This window comes from Schistocerca gregaria, chromosome 2, assembly GCF_023897955.1.
Source record: "Schistocerca gregaria isolate iqSchGreg1 chromosome 2, iqSchGreg1.2, whole genome shotgun sequence".
In the NCBI taxonomy this organism is placed as follows: domain Eukaryota; kingdom Metazoa; phylum Arthropoda; class Insecta; order Orthoptera; family Acrididae; genus Schistocerca; species Schistocerca gregaria.
This window is the reverse complement of record NC_064921.1, coordinates 921,878,929-921,900,298: the sequence shown is the minus strand read 5'-3', so window position 1 is coordinate 921,900,298 and position 21,370 is coordinate 921,878,929. Positions and strand designations below refer to the sequence as shown.

The following is a 21,370-nucleotide window of genomic DNA, read 5'->3' as shown; positions in this document are numbered from 1 at the left end:
AATTTTCACAGAGGGGAAGGGATGACTTTTTTCTGAAGTCATGTCTGTTCCCACAGCGATAAGCAAACAGATACAATCTCAAAGATCTTTATCTAAATCGCCTGTGCCTTGGAGTTGTAATGAAGATTCTGTCTCCAAACGTTTGTCAGATTTTTCTTATACAACTGAGGCAGCTGGGGGAAGTGGTTCACTGGCCTATTTGCACTATTGCCAAACACAACAACTTGTGAAGTTTTATTACACATGGGTCTGCACACAATGCCCGGTGTAGGACTATACTGTGTAGACTTGTTCCTTTAGATCGTCGCCCCAGCCCAGGCTTCCACTGGTGTTGTGGCAGTTAGCACAGCATTGTTCTGCTGGAGTTCTGTCTTGATGAAGGGCTGCCCTGTCAGCCCTATACAGCTGTGGGCCTGTCCAGCAAGATTTACTAAGAGATGGACTTGCTGTCAGTTGCTTTTAGCTCCCAACAAGCCATTTCTACGAGCTAAGGATCATAAAAATACCTCATGTTTTTAGCGCCCTACCAGGCTCTGTTAATATCTGCTCAAGCCGCTAACTTTCTAGAGTCTTGGTCAAGTTGTGTTAGCTTGTAACCAAATCTTTAATAATTTTCTGTATGCTAAAAATAGGTGAGAGAGGAACTTGTCCTGTCCCACTTCCTCTACAGTTTTTGCCCTATACACTTCCCTCTAGTACTATGGAAGTTATTCTCCCATGTCGTAACACATGTCCTAGATCCTGTCCATTCTTCTTGTCAGTGTGTTCATATACTCCTTTGTTCATCAGTTATGAGGAGAATATGCTCATTCCTTACCTTAATGGTTCACGTGATCTTCAAAATTCTTCTGTAGGTACCCATAAATTGTAGCAAATGTCTTTCAAGCTTTTTTATTCACTCTATATCTTTAATTCATAGTAGGCCATTGGCACTGAATCCGTAGGTAGCGACTTTTCCAATCGTGATGAGAAAAACATGTTAAAATGTATGTTATAATCACAAGAATGTCCCCTGTGGGTAGAGCAGAGGTAATGGCGTGCAGTTCGATATCATTGAGTTGGGTTGGCTTGTTTGGGGGAGGAGACCAGACTACAAGGTCATCGGTTTCATCGGATTAGCGAAGGACAGGGAAGGAAGTCGGCCGTGTCCTTTCAAAGGAACCATCCTGTCATTTTCCTGGAGTTATTTAGGGATAAGGATGGCCGGACACAGGATTGAACCATCACCCTCTCAAATGTGAGTCCAGTGTGTAGCCACTGCGCCACCTCGCTCGGTGATCGATGTCATGCCAAGGTGTACAATTGTTCCAGAATAAACGCGACTCGACAGTAGATCAGAAGGAAAGGACACTGACTACTGTTGACGCTGATCCATCTTACAAAAGGGTATGTTACTCTTGGCATCTATAGCAGTATTACTGGAGAGGAAATTATATTAGTAATGTGTCTCACCATCTTCTCTGGTCATAAGTATAAAAAGGAAACATGACACTGCAACTGTACTGCCCCCATACTAAACATATGTGCATAATACTTCGCAACCCCACCAGAACAATTGTCCTCTGCTCTACTACGGCATCTCCACAGACAGATGCAAAGCTATTTTATGAGCATTCTGATATGTAATTTACGCTCAACTTCTTTCCGTTATCTCAAGCAAAAATATTAATTTCGAAATACGTTCTTGAAAGGAAAATGGATTCTCTGAATACACAACAAAGTAAATTTGTATTTGTACGTACTAATGGCAGGCATTATCGTATGTGTCTACAGGTCACTCGATCCTTCTGCCTAATGACTATAAGACAGAAGACGCACTAAATATCTCTTCCAAGCCACAGCTAATCTTGTGTATCTTTTCGGATTTTCCATTCGTTTCAATTTTCATAATCTATTTACACCCTGCGGTGAGTTGTTTCGATAGTCTGACACAAAATAAGACTTGATTGAAATAGACCAAATGCATTTAATGGATAGTAATTATTATAATCGGAAAGAGGCGCCTTCACGTGCGAGAGGATGTCAGTATCTGGCAAACTAACAGATGCGAGCTGCATTCCTGGACCTGTGAGAATAAACTTTGTTAGATTTGGCTATATTAAGTAGCCGCATTGTAGGCAGTCGACTGGTTTGCTTAAGTGACGAGGTTTCAAACAGCAGACAAGCTTGCGGTCGGACTAATTTTGCTGCTTTAATCTTTTACAGGCAACTCGTGTGTTCTGCAGTTACTACTGTTAGCCTTCCCACTACATGGGCCTAGAGCCCGGGTGCTATGTTACTGTAGTTTACCTGAGGGGCTTAAGTATCAGGAGACCATGGAAGGCTGACACATTTGTCGATAAAAAGAGTCTACAGTCTCGTTGCTTCCCAATCGAAATTAAGATGATAGCTAGCGGCTACTACTGAAACGGGCCACATAATCTTTGAAGCTTTACATCCGTGTACCGTCACTAGACAGAATATATTGCTCGCCCTCATGTTTTTCATTTTGTGTTTGTATGTTCGTATATGATCCACGACTGAGTTTGTGTAATTTTTCCTTATTGCCCTGGGGCTGTCTGCCGGTCGCTTAACCGATAATTATCCGTATTAATAGAACCTTTCCCACTCAGTTCAGTGCTTTTTGCTTCGTTTAACGTGTAATCTTAACTATGTGCATTTGTGGGTCTCAATGCAACAATGCAGTTGTTTGAGTCCTTAGTCGACTCTTATTTAAGAACAATCGTGCTATTCCATCGTGACCTTGATTTTAATCATACCTTACCACCATGAGGCTAGGGAGAGTTAAGTCTGCAGTAGGAAAAGAACCTGATGTTTAAGACAACGCTCAGAACAGCGAGCTAGTGGAGTGCTCATTTCAAGGCACGCCAGTGGACACTGATCCCGTTTTTACAGTTTTAACATGGTAGAAACTGATATGGATAGGCAAAAATAAATAAGCGGCCTAGCTAAGGGTCTCACAGCAGCTCGATCGCCTAGAAGCCAGAATTGTGGTGCAGAAGGGCCTCCGTCTGTCATGTCGAAGTTCCACATGACTGATGGATCAGCCCTGCTGTGATCATAGAGGAGTTAGTTTTCACTCATATTTGCTGTCATTTAATCTAGGGAACGCTGAGCTGCAGCATACAAGTCAGTGTTACCACTCCATCGATGAGTAAATAATAACAGTGATCCCTGCCTCCACCATTCGCAGTTAGGGTGGAAAACTGATCATTTATACACTCCTGGAAATGGAAAAAAGAACACATTGACACCGCTGTGTCAGACCCACCATACTTGCTCCGGACACTGCGAGAGGGCTGTACAAGCAATGATCACACGCACGGCACAGCGGACACACCAGGAACCGCGGTGTTGGCCGTGGAATGGCGCTAGCTGCGCAGCATTTGTGCACCGCCACCGTCAGTGTCAGCCAGTTTGCCGTGGCATACGGAGCTCCATCGCAGTCTTTAACACTGGTAGCATGCCGCGACAGCGTGGACGTGAACCGTATATGCAGTTTACGGACTTTGAGCGAGGGCGTATAATGGGCATGCGGGAGGCCGGGTGGATGTACCGCCGAATTGCTCAACACGTGGGGCGTGAGGTCTCCACAGTACATCGATGTTGTCGCCAGTGGTCGGCGGAAGGTGCACGTGCCTGTCGACCTGGGAGCGGACCGCAGCGACGCACGGATGCACGCCAAGACCGTAGGATCCTACGCAGTGCCGTAGGGGACCGCACCGCCACTTCCCAGCAAATTAGGGACACTGTTGCTCCTGGGGTATCGGCGAGGACCATTCGCAACCGTCTCCATCAAGCTGGGCTACGGTCCCGCACACCGTTAGGCCGTCTTCCGCTCACGCCCCAAACATCGTGCAGCCCACCTCCAGTGGTGTCGCAACAGGCGTGAATGGAGGGACGAATGGAGACGTGTCGTCTTCAGCGATGAGAGTCGCTTCTGCCTTGGCGCCAATGATGGTCGTATGCGTGTTTGGCGCCGTGCAGGTGAGCTCCACAATCAGGACTGCATACGACCGAGGCACACAGGGCCAACACCCGGCATCATGGTGTGGGGAGCGATCTCCCACACTCGCCGTACACCTCTGGTGATCGTCGAGGGGACACTGAATAGTGCACGGGACATCCAAACCGTCATCGAACCCATCTTTCTACCATTCCTAGACCGGCAAGGGAACTTGCTGTTCCAACAGGACAATGCACGTCCGCATGTATCCCGTGCCACCCAACGTGCTGTAGAAGGTGTAAGTCAACTACCCTGGCCAGCAAGATCTCCGGATCTGTCCCCAATTAAGCATGTTAGGGACTCGATGAAGCGTCGTCTCACGCGGTCTGCACGTCCAGCACGAACGCTGGTCCAACTGAGGCGCCAGGTGGAAATGGCATGGCAAGCCGTTCCACAGGACTACATCCAGCATCTCTACGATCGTCTCCATGGGAGAATAGCAGCCTGCATTGCTGCGAAAGGTGGATATACACTGTACTAGTGCCGACATTGTGCATGCTCTGTTGCCTGTGTCTATGTGCCTGTGGTTCTGTCAGTGTGATGTATCTGACCCCAGGAATGTGTCAATAAAGTTTCCCCTTCCTGGGACAATGAATTCACGGTGTTCTTATTTCAATTTCCAGGAGTGTATTTACACCATCAAACGCTAAGGACCCTCCTCATGGGGACACCAGAAAGACAAGCGAACTTATTAGACAGTAAAATGAACTTCACTAAAAAGCAAACAGCTGTTAAGTGATGATTCATTAATGACGTGGTTTACTGCATTAAACAGCATCTACAGGTTGTTCTACATTGTAAAGAAAGCAATCTTGTAATTGATATTTAAAAAATTATCGATGGGTTATAAAAGTGACCTAAACAAAACTACTTACAGTACTATACCTTATATAAGGACACGGAGACACCCACAACGTTCGTTATGACATAATCCAACCCCATGAAGAGGGGAAGTCATCAACAAATAATAAGCAGCAGAGCATTGAAGCGAACTGCGCAAGCGATGAGGCAGTATGGCAGAAAAAAACATATTTAATGTAACAAATATGATTAAAATGTAATACAAGAAGCATAGATAAGATACATCACTGGTGCGTGTGCCCGTGAGAACCATAACCCATTAACCGCCCCGATTACTAGAAAGATAAAAATAAAGATCCCAAAGGGATAAAATTATGCAAAATTAAAAATCAAGAAGCAAGACATTAATTAAGCTGTTGTACCTGCATGTGCATCCACGTGTAATCTGAATGTAGATGAAGGACTAGCCATATTTAAAACTTTACAAGGGTAAGAATTTGTAGAGTGTCAACCAAATAAGACACCATACATTGAATTCCTGAAACAATTCTGGTTAAATCGATGTGTCGCATGACATAGTTACTGAAATTGTACGAATTTTATTGATATGGATATCTAATAAACAACCCAGCATTTCGTGAATATAAACAACTAACACTCACACTAGTGACTGCATGCAAGTAATTTTCCAGACCTGAGTTACGAGACACAGTTCTGAAGGAAGGATAATTTTACGATGCCAACGCCCATCCCATGTAGGCGAAATGCTTCACAGTGGGGCATCTAGCGGACACAATGAGACACGGGAGCCACTGCACGGACTGCTGGTACGGAAAAGACGCTCTTGTCCCTGATTTTAACGAGAACCCTTCGGAAAGCCTTCCCACAGGAACATGGCTGGAGATGAAGATAAATGTCTGGAGAAACCCAACTCAAAACACTGGTGCCTCACTGCTGTTCATCTCAGTATTACATATCAGAAGTTTGCCCTACGAAAGAAACGACGCCTGTCACAGGCTACAAAAATTCTACTGGTTGGAGCTATAATTGGCCAGAAAGAAAACACATGGCCACCATCTTTGATATAGGCAAATTACTGAGAGATAAATTCGCTCTTTCTCTTGCAGCAAAACGTCGAGTGTTTGAGCGAGGCGACTCGCGCCGCGCTGAGCCGATTGCGAGAGTCGCTAGGTGAACACTTCTTGACAGGCTCGTCTTAGCTTGTAAGGAGTTAAACTACAAAGTCCTTAGTATGGAAAATCACACCGACGACTGACAGTTAATGCTTGTGAGCGATTTGAGGGCAATGTCGTATGCGCTATTCCGGCCAATTATCTTAGCTGTGGAACAATTAGGATTCTGGCTTCACCGAAGATGTAGAAAATGTATCAGAGTAGAGTTTAACAGTCAACAGAGATTTATAATAGATTCTCAGGTTTACAGCTCGCGCCAACAGCCGCCACTGCTGCCGCCGATGAAAGCTAAACACGTGCGCTCGCCCTATGCCAGAAAGTGATTTTCAGTTGACACTCAGAATTGCGGTCGGCTCCGTCTCTTTGTGTGTGTGTGTGTGTGTGTGTGTGTGTGTGTGTACATTCAACCATGATGTGTAGTTAAACATATCAGGCTTAACTGAAGCAGAAACGCGAGATATCCGATGTTATGAAAATGATCGGTCAGCCGCTATAGAGTGCTTTATACCCTAACGTTATTGAACTGTTGTAACTGTGTGCTTCTTTCTGATTGCTCTTTACCGACAACAATCCATTAAATGGTTATTTTAATTGTGTAGTTTTAGCTTAATTGATATCTCTGTCCCAACTGTGTTTAATTTGTTTTGTATTTTATCGACCCATAGACATGATCCTCAACCATCTACTATTAAAGAACCTTAGAATAGTTTCTTCTCGAAGTTCGTGGCTTTGTTGTGAAAACTTACAAAAAAAGTATATGATTCATAGTATTGACCATCGCTGGCCTCTACATTCTCCCATCTTTCGGATAGCATACGACTCCCGTGGCGGAAGAACTGAGCGTCTTTTGTGGGGATCCATGAGTCGATTCAATTTTGCACCTGTTCATATGATCGGAAGTGCTGGTCAGTCAGACTGTATGCCACTGATCAAAAAAGGTGGTAGTCAGAGAGAGCAACGTGTGGAGAATACGGCGGGAGGGATAGGACTCCTCATTTCAACGTTTCCGTATGTATTTTGGCGGGTTGTGCGACATGGGGTCGAGCACTGACCTGCTGCAAAATTACCTTCACGTGCCTATCGCTGTATTGTGCCCGTTTGCGTTTCAGTGTTGGAATCGAACGCGTCAATTGCTTTCGATAATGATGTCCTGTGACTGTCTTCGTCCGTTTCAGTAGGAACAAAAACGTTCTGTCTTCCACCGCCATGCCGGTCTTCGACATCAGAATCGCCGTTCTTAAGGCGTTGAAAACAATCTCTGCACGTTCTTCCACTAACAGTTCCCTCACCACTGGTCTTAACCAGCATTCTATGAGGCACAGCCGCAGATTTATTCATGTTATAGCTGAAAATTAAAACTTCCGCAAATGGCGAGAAATGTGTACGTAAGTTCACGTACTTAATAGGGAATAACCTTATGATGCAATCACAAATCGACAAATATTTTTTATGGCTTTATGCTTACAGATGCTTATTGTATTACACCTATGACCAACCGCCCGAACCCCACTTGCCGCTACTGCCGTCTATTGCAAAACGGCGGAAGCAAAGTTGTAGACCTAATATAATATGCCATGAAGTCAGACTTAGAGTAAAAACATCATTTCCGCTAACACATAGCTATGCCTGAACCCATACACTAATTTCTGTTAGCGGTTACGTTTCCTGTACGAGGATTGGAGTGGATTTGACATGGATATCATTGCCTGATTACGAGTACATCACTGTCCGTACTGCTGCACTCTTCTGAACTCTGCGTGCGTGAGATGGTATTTTCCTACCTTGCAGGCAGTAGGTTCAACACCAAATTTATAAAACACTCGCAAAGGGTCCTTTCGCAACTGTTGTAGGAAGATAGATCAGAACCAGTCTCACACATGACATGTCAGAAATTTTATTTAAGATGTTTACCAAGAACTAGTAAGAACCGAGAATAAATGTCAGATAATAGAGGAGGCCGTTTGTAAAGGTAAGCTTGTGAACCAGAAGAACAGATTAATGAGCCACCTAGCATAACTTGAATGTCTAAATATACCAATTCACGAAATTCATATAATCCTCTGTAGTGCCTTATGCCAGAGAAAAGCATTGGAGGTGGTCCGCTCGATACTAAACTTGCGTGGATCTCCATACGACCGGAGACGCTAGTGAACGATTGAAGACCACAGCACTTAATAGGCGCGGCGGGATTATCCACTCCGAAGGGTGGGGAGTGCCATAACAGTAGAACACTATAACTGGGAACACAGTAAAACCAAGCTCACAGTATAAGTCGGAATGTTAAAAAGATACATAGGGAGGGAACAAGGTACCAAAAGTGAATAAAAAATTCATGGGATCCGAGGTAATACATTTCACTTTTTAAACAATGAGAATTACTTGAAAAACGGCAGCATCTCATTTCCATATGGTTATTTAAAGCGTGTAATGGGAGTGTTACTGAGAACAAACTCAACCTCTTCAAGGTTGTAGAGAATCAGACGTTTCTCCTGGCGGTATATAACAAATTCCAGTCCAAGTTTGTGGCAGTATGTCCCGTTTTGCCAAGGTATGTGCGTAAGGCTGACTTTGAGATGCCCATTTGTGAACTTCGTAGAGTCCTGCTGCGCACTCGGATATGTGTGAAACGAAACCTGCATGAAACAAATCAATAGATCCTGAGGCCGGAAAGAAAGCTCCCTTCTCCTTGTTAGCAGTGGTCTTGAAATCTGTGCAGCAATCTTGCACTTACAAATTTCTATTGAAACTGTCTGTCATCACTGACAGTAAAATATTGGTAAGGAGATGAAGTCGTGTTACGAAGGTTAAAAATTCTGTCTGTGAACGTAATTTGGACTTCTTCTTGCATACCCCTAAATCAATAGAGGTAATATGATAGTTTCGTTATCAGGTTACCACTGATTAATTCTCATGTTCGTCGGCATTTTAATGCTGCATCACTCCGTCCTGATGGTGATGGAGCATTACACTCTAGCAGTTGTTATATTGCAAATCAGTGCAATATTTTTCAGAGATCGCATTCGGCCTTAGCAGTTCGTTCATAATAATCACGACACGTTACTAGAGAGTTTCTGGTATCGCATCACAGATCTTATTCAAGGAAGACTCTAAAATTGTTTTTCCTTTCTTATATGTAAAGGAGTTGGTAAGTTTTGTGATGCGAAACGACGAAGTAAGTTTTATAGGTGACATATAAAGCTTGCATTACCGAGAATATATATCACAGCTCACTCACTTTTAGAAATGTACTCCAGATTTCAACATGAGATGGGAGGAGAAGGGCGGAAGTTCTTCCTCTGCCACTCATTGCGGACACCTATGATAGTATCTGCCTTTTTTATATAGGGTCAGTCATATGCTCCTACCGACGGGTTTTACGCAAATCGGAATGGCCTCAAAAAACTACGCGTGAGATTTTCGTATTCTCCCGTTCGCTATATGCAAACTGTTAATCCTACAGAAAAAAGTGAATATTACTTTCTTTAACAAAATGTAATGTAGTTAAATTTTGTACTGGGATACATTTTCAGTGGAAGCCACGGTTTTCGATTAACTCGTATTGATGAAAACCGTGTTTAGACGTACATTTTGTACTTTTTGTCTCAAATATTTCGGAAAATATGGCCTCCAGCCAAAACATACCCAGTATAAAGTTCAACTACATTCACTTTGCTACAAAAATGTGCTGTTCTTTTTTTGTGAAGGACTAACAATGTGCATGTAGTGACTGAGAGAATATAAAAACCTAGTGTGTAATATTTGAAGACACGGCAGGTTGCATAAAACACAACTGTAGGGGCAGATCAGTAAGCCTGTATATTGAATCTGTCCTTCCGACGATCATTTCCTTTCCTTCCACTTCACTACCTAATCCTTAGGAGTTTCTTTTCAAACTTTCCTCGCGAAACAGTGGCCAATACATGTATCCCTACTGTGAGACACAATATCAACTAAACTTCCAGTGCTAACCCAGAGCAGATAGCTCCTGACTTCTCGAAATGCCATAAGGAAACACACCGTCACAGTAATAGTAGCAGTAAGCCACAAGCCGGCCGCGGTGGTCTCGCGGTTCTAGGCGCGCAGTCCGAAACTGTGCGACTGCTACGGTCGCAGGTTCGAATCCTGCCTCGGGCATGGATGGGTGTGATGTCTTTAGGTTAGTTAGGTTTAAGTAGTTCTAAGTTCTAGGGGACTAATGACCACAGCAGTTGAGTCCCATAGTGCTCAGAGCCATTTGAACTAAGCCACAAATGTTAATGTTATGTTTTATTACGTTCCAGCAGTTCTCTTGGCTTGATCCACTTGGTTGCAGTATGTGAATGTTTTTCCAAGTAACTGGAGAAATATTTTGCGATTACGACCTGTTTTTTTCTTCCTCGCTTGTGTGAGGATCCGCGTGACGTGTGTGTTGGCAGGCCTGTCGCTGCTGGCGCTGAGCACGGTGCAGGGCTACCACGGCTACGTGCTGGTGGTGTGGCTGTACGGTGTCTGCCTGGGCGGCTTCTTCTACTCGCTCAAGGTGTTCACCATGCAGAGCGTGCGGTCGCGCTACTTCGCGCGGGCCTGGGGCTTCGTGCAGGGCGCCGAGGCGCTGCCCCTGCTGCTCGGTGTACCTATAACAGGTAGGTCCTAATGTACAATAGAGGTCCAGGGAAACTGTCGCACTTTGTGGAGGTTTTCACCGCATAAAGCATATTAAATGATTAAACTTTCATTCCATTCGGGATGTAAGACAGTTGCAGTGTGAGTTGTGAACCGCAGTGACACAAATACACTCCTGTATTTAATGATTATAAAGAACCCGCCTCGATTGCAAATAGAAACCGGATGTTGACCTAGGTTTCAGCACGGATAACCAAGCCTTCTTCGGAACGCACTAGAACTACAAACTGCCTAAAGTGGCATGGTCCAACATTAATACAGAATGCCCAAAAGGGCAAAAGACTCGCATGAAATGTAAAATAAACGGTACGTGTGTACCGTGTCAATAGCTGTACTTAGCTCAAACGTCGGAAGCGTGCTTCCTCACCCCAGCCAACATTCGGTGGGCCGCGGGCTCTCAGGTAAACAGATGGCGCCGGCAGCTAGGCTGTGAGAATGTCAGAAAGGAAACGCGCATGCGCAAATTGAGAAATCGTCTTCTCCACGTGATTGGCGTAAAATGTGTTACGAAAGTGATCCGATGACCGGGTCGAAGGCGCAGGAAGTTAATGCGTGTGTATGTAAAATGTCCTAGATCGAGGACAATTTTATAGAACTGTATAACGTGGATATCCTGAAACTATATCTGTGGGATAGCAAATTCCACGGATGGTCATAACGCATTCAAGCAGGACAGACAACTTCCTCTGCCTTTGACCCGGTCATCGGATCACTTTCGTAACACATTTTATGCCAATCACATGGAAGAAGACGATTTCTAAATTTGCGCATGAGCGTTTCCTTTCTGACATTCTCACAGCCTAGCTGCCGGCGCCATCTGTTTACCTGAGAGCCTGCGGCCCACCGAACGTTGGTTGGGGTGAGGAAGCACGCTTCTGAAAAAAATGCTTCAAATGGCTCTGAGCACTGTGGGACTTAACTTATGAGGTCATCAGTCCCCTAGAACTTAGAACTACTTAAATCCAACTAACCTCACCTAACATCACACACACCCATGCCCGAGGCAGGATTCGATCCTGCGACCGTAGCGGATGCGCGCTTCCAGACTGCAGCGCCTAGAACCGCTCGGCCACACTGGCCGGCGACGCTTCTGACGTTTGAGCTAAGTACAGCTATTGACTTGGTACACACGTACATTTCATGCGAGTATTTTCCCAATGGTCGTTCTGTATTAATGTTGGACCATGCCTCTTTAGGCAGGTTGTAGTTTTAGTGTGTTGCGAAGAAGACGTGGCTATCCTTGCCGAAACTTAGGTAAACATCCGGTTTCTATTTGCAGTCGAAGCGGATTCTTTATAATCATTAAATTATTCACGATTGCTGACGCGCTGCAGTGTTAAAAGTTCTCACACTCCTGTATTACTTGCATCATGCAGCCAACCAGCTTTTTGAATATCATATCGAGCAGTGTGGAGCAATGCTTGAAATAAATGTTCATGAAGGCTGGTATGAAAGTGTACAGTATCTGGTCAAATGTATTAGCGGACAGTAATACCTGGTGTGTCTCACCTTTGTTTTTCTGACGGACTGGACTCTGCTGGGAATACATTCAAAGAGACGTCCGGATGTCTATAGACCAGGGGTTCCCAACATAATTTTCTCGAGGACCCCATCATCGAGCATGATTGGTACCTCGTCATATCACAGTATCAAGTACCTAAAAAAGCCAAATTAAGAGTCTTTTTATACGTTTTCTATTTTTGGTACTTCGAAAGAATATTGACATATTCATTATTGAAAAAGTATTGAGCTTAACATTTTTTCAATTTAGCCATCGTTGTTATTGTTAAATTTTTGTTTATTGCTCAAAATCTTTGTCTTCAAATCTGGGTGTGTAGTATAACAAACTCCTTAAAAAAATAAAAATTCGGTGTGAACTGAATTTGACAGGAGAAAATTAAAACTGAGTGTATTGGTCTTCCAAGTGTACTACACTTGAGATTGCATTGAGCAGACATGTGTGAAAAATAAGAAAACACTAATTTCATACAAGGTGTGATACTGTCAGTTGGCTCTAGAAAGACGCTAGACGCTGTAGTTAGAGTTCGATAAATCTCTGCTCATGCAGGAAGCGGCCAAAACAAAAAATCTGTTATCATACGAAATATATTTAATATTTTTTTATTCTAGTAGCATCTTGCGGACCATTCAGGCAAACCTCGCGGACCCCTGGGGGTCCGCGGACTACCTGTTGGGAACCACTGCTGTAGAGGAATGGCAATCCATTCATTCTCAAGAGGCGACCGCAGAAAAGGTAATTGCGTTGGGAGCTGAGATCTGGAGCAAAGTCGACGTTCTGCCTCATCAAAGGTGTTCCACATCCGGACTCTGAGCCGGCCAGTCCATTTCCGGATTCTTGTTGTCAGCAAACCATTACCTCAAAATTGTAGCTTTATGAAAGGGTGTGTTGCCATGCTGATATTACCATCGTCTCAGCTGTTGCTCTCCTGTATGCAGAATAAAGTGCAGTAACTTGCGTTCATACTCTTTACTGTTTTCTTAATGGCAATAAAGAGAGCGCACTCTTGTACCATAACACGATCACTTCCGTACTTCACAGTTGATGGAAAGTACCATTTTCCCCTAGCACTGAATACAAAAATATGTGCTTTGAGGTCGGCCTGGCCTCGGTTGAAATGTGTTTGTTTCTTCGAGACCAACAGTCGTCTCGGGCACCTTCAGAAGAGTTCAAATGTCCCTGATAGATTTCTTTATTAGGTCACATCCAATCACTAGGCCACTTAGCTCTGCTGACCGCCGTGTTCTACCGTTACTCTCTGTCTGCTGACAACACAGTACTCCGGATCTTCTTTTATACTGGCTGGTCCATCTGTGGTGACATCTGGTGGTCAATTCCGCATGACATATATGTGCGCTGACACATTTGATCAGATAGTGTATATCACTGACAACCTTCTTTTTAATGCTTCATTTTATCGAAATATCGAACGTAGTTTGCCTCTTTTGAAACCATGACTTCTCGTTTGCTTATGGTAGCTCGATTATTCTGACCACTTTTAAAAGCAAATCTCACGGATGGAGCATCTTTTGTCAGAGTTTCCTTGCTAGCCCTGAAGTATAGATTTGTTCGGCAATCGCTTTTATTTCCTTGTACGGTTAATAATATCGCAGAAAATACTTTCTATTAACACATTAACCATGTTAACTACTGGACTTTTATAGTGTGCGTTTTGGTGCTTATTCTTTGTGATAGACTCTTAAGCTCACGCAGCATAGATTTCCTCAACTTCAACGTTTCATTTGCTTGTTCCGTCGTCTTATCCATATTCATCGTCATTTTGTTCCGCTTCTCAACCTCAATAAATGTGATGACATTAACGGCAAGCTGCTGCCCGTGGAAGCAGATTGTGCGATCATTTTCTAAGCTTGTACTGCGATGCAGAAGCGCGAGCCATCTTCCAACCTATTTCCCGCTACAGTCGGTTCTACAGTTCGCCTGGTAGAGTAATACGTCTTACGACACTATACTCAACACAGTCAAATAGTCAAATAAAGTCTCCTCAGCATTTTCTTTTACCTACATCAGTTTCCCATTATGATGCGCTTCAATCTTTTTATTTTTCCTGTTCTCCTAGAATCTCTTTTCCCTCCTCGTGCCTCGCTGTCCCTCTTCCCATCTTCTTTGGCCGTATCTCATTTTCTTCCATCTGTCAAAAAATCGCACCCTTAAGGAAACGATGCCCAGCGCACGCCTTGTCTGACGTAACTGAGTTTACTGACTATATCCTGATATAAAATGAAGAAAGGGAAGAAAATATGTTTTGTCCTTTTAAAGTAAACTGTGCCGGCGTCCGCCTTTATTTGTCTAGGAAACAATGGGCAAACCTAAAATAGATGGTCAGTCAGGAGTTTCAAACATTTATACTGAAGTACTAGTGCTTCAACCATTGCAGAAGCTTACCCGGACTTCAGGGATCATGCAGATACACGTTCTTTGCTGTTTTCCTGAATTAGTTTATGAAGACCATGGCAGACTTCCTTTTCCAGCCTTGTCCACTCGTTGCCTGTAATGACTGGTTTGATAACAGGAACTTTTCTTCCTTTTTCTTAGGTATACGTTTTACAGAGAGAGTTAATCATCCTTAATGGCAGACAGCAGCTAACCAAGCGCACACTGAGCGCCTGTCAGTCTTGATACATGATTAGCTACCTAGTACACATTATTTGCCATATGAGATCCATACTTAGAAGATAGTCATAATGCTGTAACCCAAAGAATACTAGGTGTTTTTTATTTTTTTAAAAAGGATCACACCGTCATTTGACTGTTTTATTGTTTTTTTTAAGTACAAGGTTTCGGCATTTTATGCCATTTTCAAGAATTTGATTTTATGCCTTTAACATGTATTGCAGGCCACTTAACATATTGTGAAGCTCAAAGTTGGTTATGTCTGTTCCGTCACTTACTATGTGGATTATTAATGATTTACTAATATGATCCAGTGCCGTGACTGCGGTATGACAGTCGGGGCGAGTACTCTAGGCATCATTCCCTTTGAGTCGCAGTTTTGCAACAGGCGCAAAAAAAAAGAAAAGAAAAGAAAAAAAGAGGAATGAGAAACAGAAAAGAGGAGAAGGGGGGGAGGGGCTAAGTAGCCAGGGGAAGAAGATGATGATGATGATGAAGAAGAAGGAATAGGAAGGAAATTGTAGGAGGGATTACAATGGGAAGCCGGACGTGATATATGGAAGGCAAACTTGAGGATATTCGGAGTCGACTATGGTGGGCAATTGTTCTGTAAGATGCGTTTTACATGGGTACAGAGAGGCTTGTTTCTGATTTTCGGCTGCCAGGTGGAGCCACTATCTGTATGACAAGTAAGCCAACACAATGAAATTATGAAGTGTTTATTTTGCTTACTTTTTCTCATTTTGCATTGTTTACTTTTCTTTGTTTGGCAAAGGAACGATCGCGTTATTGTTGCAAGCATGCTACTTTAGGCTGTATGTGATCCCACTTTTTGAACGGTATCAAGCGATACAGAATTACTCTAGCGTGTACCTTTTACTTCATTGTGAAGTCATTTGATCTCAATAAACCGATAATCAGGCTAGATATTTTCAAGGATGCATCAAAAAATGAGACGGTGCCAGTTATACTTGTTACGCAACATATCTGATCGTACACACGATTTCCTCTGTTCGGATCATTATGTGAATCGGCCGTGAATGTGACAGACTGAGAGATGTGACAACGCCGCAGGTTACATCAACCAGAGCCACCCCAAGGCGGGCTACTACTTCTCGCTGCTGGCGACGCTGCTGGGGGCGGTTCTGCTCTTCCTGGTGGGCGGCGGCTCTGGAGGCGGCAACGGCGGCGCGGGCGCCTGCAGCGACTGGGAGGACGGCCCGCCCCCGCTGCCCCTGCCGCCTCCCGTCTCCGCCCCCGCCACCGTCTGCGGTCGACCTCGTCTGCACAAGAGCATCTCCTTCGCGACGCCGCTCGACCTGCCCATGACCGACGAGTACTGGCGGCCCGTGCGGCCGTGCCGGAGCGTCCCCGAGGGCTTGGGGCGCCACCAGCCAATCACGGTCGTCGAGCAGATCACCACCTCCGTGTGACGTTTCGCCCGCTGCTGATACCAGTGTCTTTCTCAGGGGCGCAGATCCCAAACAGCTGGTCCCCGACTTGCTGGGTCGTCACCAGCCCATCACACGTGACGAGCAGATCATCACGTGGCTGATAAAAGTGTCGCTCTTTTGGCCATAGAGTTACGGTATGTGTACCAAAGCAGTTGGTCCTCAACATCCGATGGCCACCGACCCCTTTCAGTGTATGACCACCTCCGTGTGATGTACCACACGTGACTGACGCCCTACTGCTGTATCTCTAGGGGAGTTAAACATGTCTACATGGGACGCCAACCGGTTAGTCTTCAGATTCTGTGTATCTATGCGAGCACCGTAGTTGTCTAGAAGATCACCATCGTATGCACCACGCTCCTAATGACTTCTCGTTAAAGGCACCACAGGTCTGAGCAGTGCATACATAACTGTAAAGAAGCGATTACGCTGTGCTCTTGCTGCGATGGTGCGTCTGCTGGGCGTGGAAAGGAAAAACAAAACTGTGCTTCTTCCTGTGTTCCCACGCACAGTGACATCAGTTTTCTTATAATACATGGAACAATATAATATTTTAATTTTGTGAAAAAGTTTCTTCTACTCCTGGATTAGGCACGTGTTTTGTATGAGTATGAGGCGAATCTGTCCCAGACAGGACAGTCTTTTCACATTAGCATTTTGATATCCTTCTTGTTCGAAATCTGTCCCAAAATCGAATGTCCTTCGCTTCTTAGCTAGGCACCTGCTACATCGTGCTGCACAATGAAATGCAGTTCCTAGAAAATGCCCACCTCGAAAACGTGTAAAGCCTCAGAATATCCTCATGTTGTGTGCCAATAATTTCAACGATAAAAGTTTTTTTATACAAGCATCTCTTTATCTCGGGGTGGCGTCGCTACCTCGTTCAGTGAAGGTCACAGGTTCGAGTAGGGCTTCCAGAAGTGGCGTGGTCTTTAAAGGTGTCGTTAATATGTTCTCTTTACTTGAAAATCAGAATGTATGACAAAGAAAACAGCTTGGAAGAAAAAATAAAGGCTAGTGCGTAAACTATGCGTTCCGAGAATATCTGACGTTTCCAAACAGCTGCTGATCTCGCTGAATAGGTGACTTGCTGATGAATTTTTAGTAGCTTTTTAGCAGAAACACGAGCGCAGTTCTTTATAGCTCGAAAAAAAACAATTTGAGTCTTAAATTTACTATCAATTCTCCATGCTCATATCATTTTAGTATTTTATTTCCGTACGCAAGATTCGGCGGCGGCAGTCAGTTTCAACAAAAGGAAGTTAGGCATACGATTGCACCATGTCGTAAATATGTTTAAGTTTCTTCCACTATTGTAGGTGAATCGCACAGAGGAAACAAAGTTTATCTCTTAATACGTCTGCCACAGATCGTACATCATTACAACGAGGGCCTCTCATTGCAGTGGTCGAACGTCAGTCTTGAATGTTTGATCAGAATTGTATTTTATTGATTCATGTTATCATCAATGATGTTCCGAAGGGCAATATGGTATCTAGAAATGCAGTCCGAGAAACAAATACGCTTCAATCTACATGTATGTATCAGGAAGGTGAAAGGTAACAAGTCAGTATCTTCTGAAGCACTTAAGCTCACTTTAATTGAAACTTTTCACTTAGCAGCGAATAACGTATTACTTCAGCTTTCATTCTTACCCTGCATAAATGTGTGATTGTCCCTATTACAAAATTCGCTTACTAATGTCAAAAGAGCCATAATATTTCCAAACTGCAGACTTCCCAGAAGCATCAGCTACACAGACTATGTTGCTACGAACCAGTATCGCTCGCAGCTCTTCCCTATCAGCATACCTTCCCTATCTGAGTTGCTTTGCCTGTGTCTGAATCTCCTTGTATATTTAGTCTTGTTCCTAAAACAAAGGATGGGCCTTGCACTATGGTGCCAGATCTACTACAGTATCCTACAGGCACATTTCGTGCCCAGAGCACATACAGTATTAATGACACACTGTGTGTCATCTTCCAGCACGGCTCTGTTAACTGCAGGGTAGACGGAAGTGTACATGGGTGTTCCGTCCCAGGAGAGAACGCGAAAATTGTAATTACTCATTTGGATCAATGTATTACAAGTAATACGACTCTTTAGTCAGTGATTTATTTTATGCAAACGGATGTTATTTCAGTGTATGCATCCAGATCAAACCATTTTGAAACTCCTCAGCACGTGTGCAAATGCACATCAACGGTTCAGTATAAAAAACTGTGTCGCTATGCTTACATTTTCTCCACACAACTGTCATTCTTATCAGTATCAGAATAACATTTGTAAGGATTGAGTAAGTTATTCCCTGAAAATTACTTAACCTAAAAGGAATACAACAGTGAAAGATAGGAAGAAAAGCTACAAGCTACATCCTAAAAACATAGTATCTCACAATGTTGTTAAGAACTTACTAGATTACCGCGTCTCGTCAAACTCGTTATGCATTATACACAATCAGACAATTGAAGCTGTGAGGCGAGTTGCTAGTCGTTGCTAGCAAGGTCTGATTAATCTCACAGTTTTAATCATCGAGAAAATTTCAGTGAAATAATACGATCTACAAGAAAGCAACATAAGAGGCTGAGTAAATTGTGGAAGGATATAATTAAAATTTGCTGCGTCACCATCATGTCATTTTGTTGCATCTGTTGTTGGCCTATGACTTTAGAAACGTATTCCTCTGTGGGCCAACTATTCTTTACAATAAGCTTGTCTCCATTTATAAAACCAATTTCTGTTTTTGAACGTTTCTATTAAACATAGAATATAACAGCAGTTCTTCTCATTTGAAAGCAGGTAACTTACAAATTTGCCTGTTTTTATTAAGTATGCTTGCGAAAATTGTAGTTCTTCAAATAAATCCACGTATTATCCCTATCCATTGGCATCAATAACATGAGTTGAAAACTTGAAAGATATCCTTCACTTATATAATATTTCATCCACAGATAACTCTCGTAAAGAACTGTATTTTTAAACAATTTTGGTGACCGTAGAAGTATACATCTGAGTAGCAAGTAGTAATAAACTTATATAGTGTAAGACGTTAATTACCATACTTGTGTTCCGTAATAGAGTCTGAATTCCACACTCTTTCATACTGTTACAGCTGAGTCAAGTAACAAACACCTTTCTTCGGATTCATTCTAAACTCAAATTTACGTGCCTTCAGTGAGGGTAGCAAATAAATGGAATCTTCACTAGAGAGACATTGACACTTTAGAAGACCACACAAATGGCACGGATTACTAGCGGGAAAGATATGTGCAGAATAATTCTGTTGGCTGATGGATATGCTCAACCGAGGTGGAGACTGAGGTGCGGCATATTCTCCACAGCAAATAATTTTTTTGGCGCTTATGTGAATAGCAGTGTAGTTACACATTATCCATTATCTTTGTTTCGTAAGTAAGTTATTCTATGTAGCTTCAAATCCTACTTCACATACATCGTCTGATGTTAGTTTACTTTTTGTTCAATCCATTAGTGCTGCGAGCAACTGTGATCTTCTTCAGTTACGATTCGCATAAAGCACTCTATATCACCAAGAATTATCTGGGATTCTATCGACTCTTCCCACCTAAAGCTTCTAGACATTCTCACGAACATAGTATTAAAACGTAATCACAGACATAAATATGTACCTATTATAAAAGTGATATATTAACTGTGGGGTACGAACTCATATCTAGAGACACTAATAAGTGATTAAGAAATAAATCGCACAATCAAAAGGGATTGATCTTATATTAAAATAACGTTATGCGTGATTCTATAAATATAATAATCATGTTTTATCTCCTTTGCAAGAAAGATGAACTCACCTGTATTTTATATTTTGAAAAGGATGAAAAACAATGGATAAAAGAACATTTGGTGATTTAGTGACATAACTGTTAAGGAATTTGAAGTTAACTTAAAAAGGAACTTAAGACATAATTTTTAAATATTTGACATGATAATATTTAATTAAAGTTGTTAAAATAATGATTATATAACATTTAAATATTGTATAAATTTTATATGGAGTTTATACAGAAACGTCAGAATTCATTCAGATTGGATCCTGATAATATAATTTTAAAGTTTCTAGTAACCAATCGACTTACAGTCTTGGATGAGACATAAAATTGGGAGCGAATACGACTTAAAGCTGCCTGCACGTGGGCATTTATTATTGTGTAGCTAATCTGTCGCTTATCCAGTTTGTAACAATGCCCCGACATTTAGTGTAAATGACATCCTTCTCTCCAGAAACTAACCATAAAGCTGTACCTAACAATTTTTTAAAAGATCTCGACGTTGTTTCTTTAAACTGCTCTCATGGCCTAACAATAGTAATTGACGTACAGTTCGAAAGAAATAAGGTCGAATGTCGAAGCGTTCCTATTGTCAATGAAATGTCAATATAATATGTGCTCAAAACATTTCTTTTCTCATAATCGTTTTTCTTCCTTACATTTAAGTCAATGTTTGTTTGTAACGATAATGTTTAAATTTCTATCCGTCGTATTGTTTATTCGTGTGCGATGTCTGTAGATCTTAGTTACAACACTGTGTGTATGTGTCTCATAGTAGATATTCTCACTAACTCTCTCTGTTAACGAAAGTTCACACATTTGTCATTTACGTTTCTTCCACGAGCAAATGTATGAAATGTTGTAAACTATCTTGAAATACATATCCCTACTATTATGTTTGGTATAGTTTTCTTTTAACCCGTTTATTATATATATCATGATGCAACTGTTCCGCATTCAGGAACTTAGAGCTGAAGTCCTTTAAAGCGTGCAGATACGCATTATGTGGTAGACCTTGCCTTCAGTTAAATGTTACTTTATCCTTGTGTGTGTAGTTGCTGCGCCTGATATTTTCCTCTAGTTGTTACGATGTTTTTGAAACAAAAAATAAATCTGAAAACTGTTTATACTTGTTTCATTTCGTATTAACCCTCTCATCTCTCATTAAAACTTCGAAACATTTTTTATGTCAATGTGTTCTGATTAATTCATAATTCTTTGAGATGCTTTATAGGCTAGGACGAATGTGGAATGTTTATAACACTAGACGTAAAGAAACCGACATTTAAGTGCAGTTCCAT

The 21,370-nt window shown here is 42.6% G+C and overlaps 1 protein-coding gene across 1 annotated transcript in view; it reads left to right on the top strand.

Moving 5' to 3' along the window:
* Positions 1–21,187, top strand: part of LOC126336050 (monocarboxylate transporter 12-like) — a gene marked incomplete at its 5' end in the record, with an annotated part of 267,456 nt that extends 246,269 nt beyond the window's left edge. Inside the window, 2 exons of the mRNA XM_049999529.1 lie at positions 10,416–10,622; positions 15,887–21,187. Of these exons, the coding sequence (XP_049855486.1) occupies positions 10,416–10,622; positions 15,887–16,245 (566 nt within the window). The remainder of the gene's footprint in view (positions 1–10,415; positions 10,623–15,886) is intronic.
* Between the last annotated feature and the right edge of the window lie 183 nt (positions 21,188–21,370).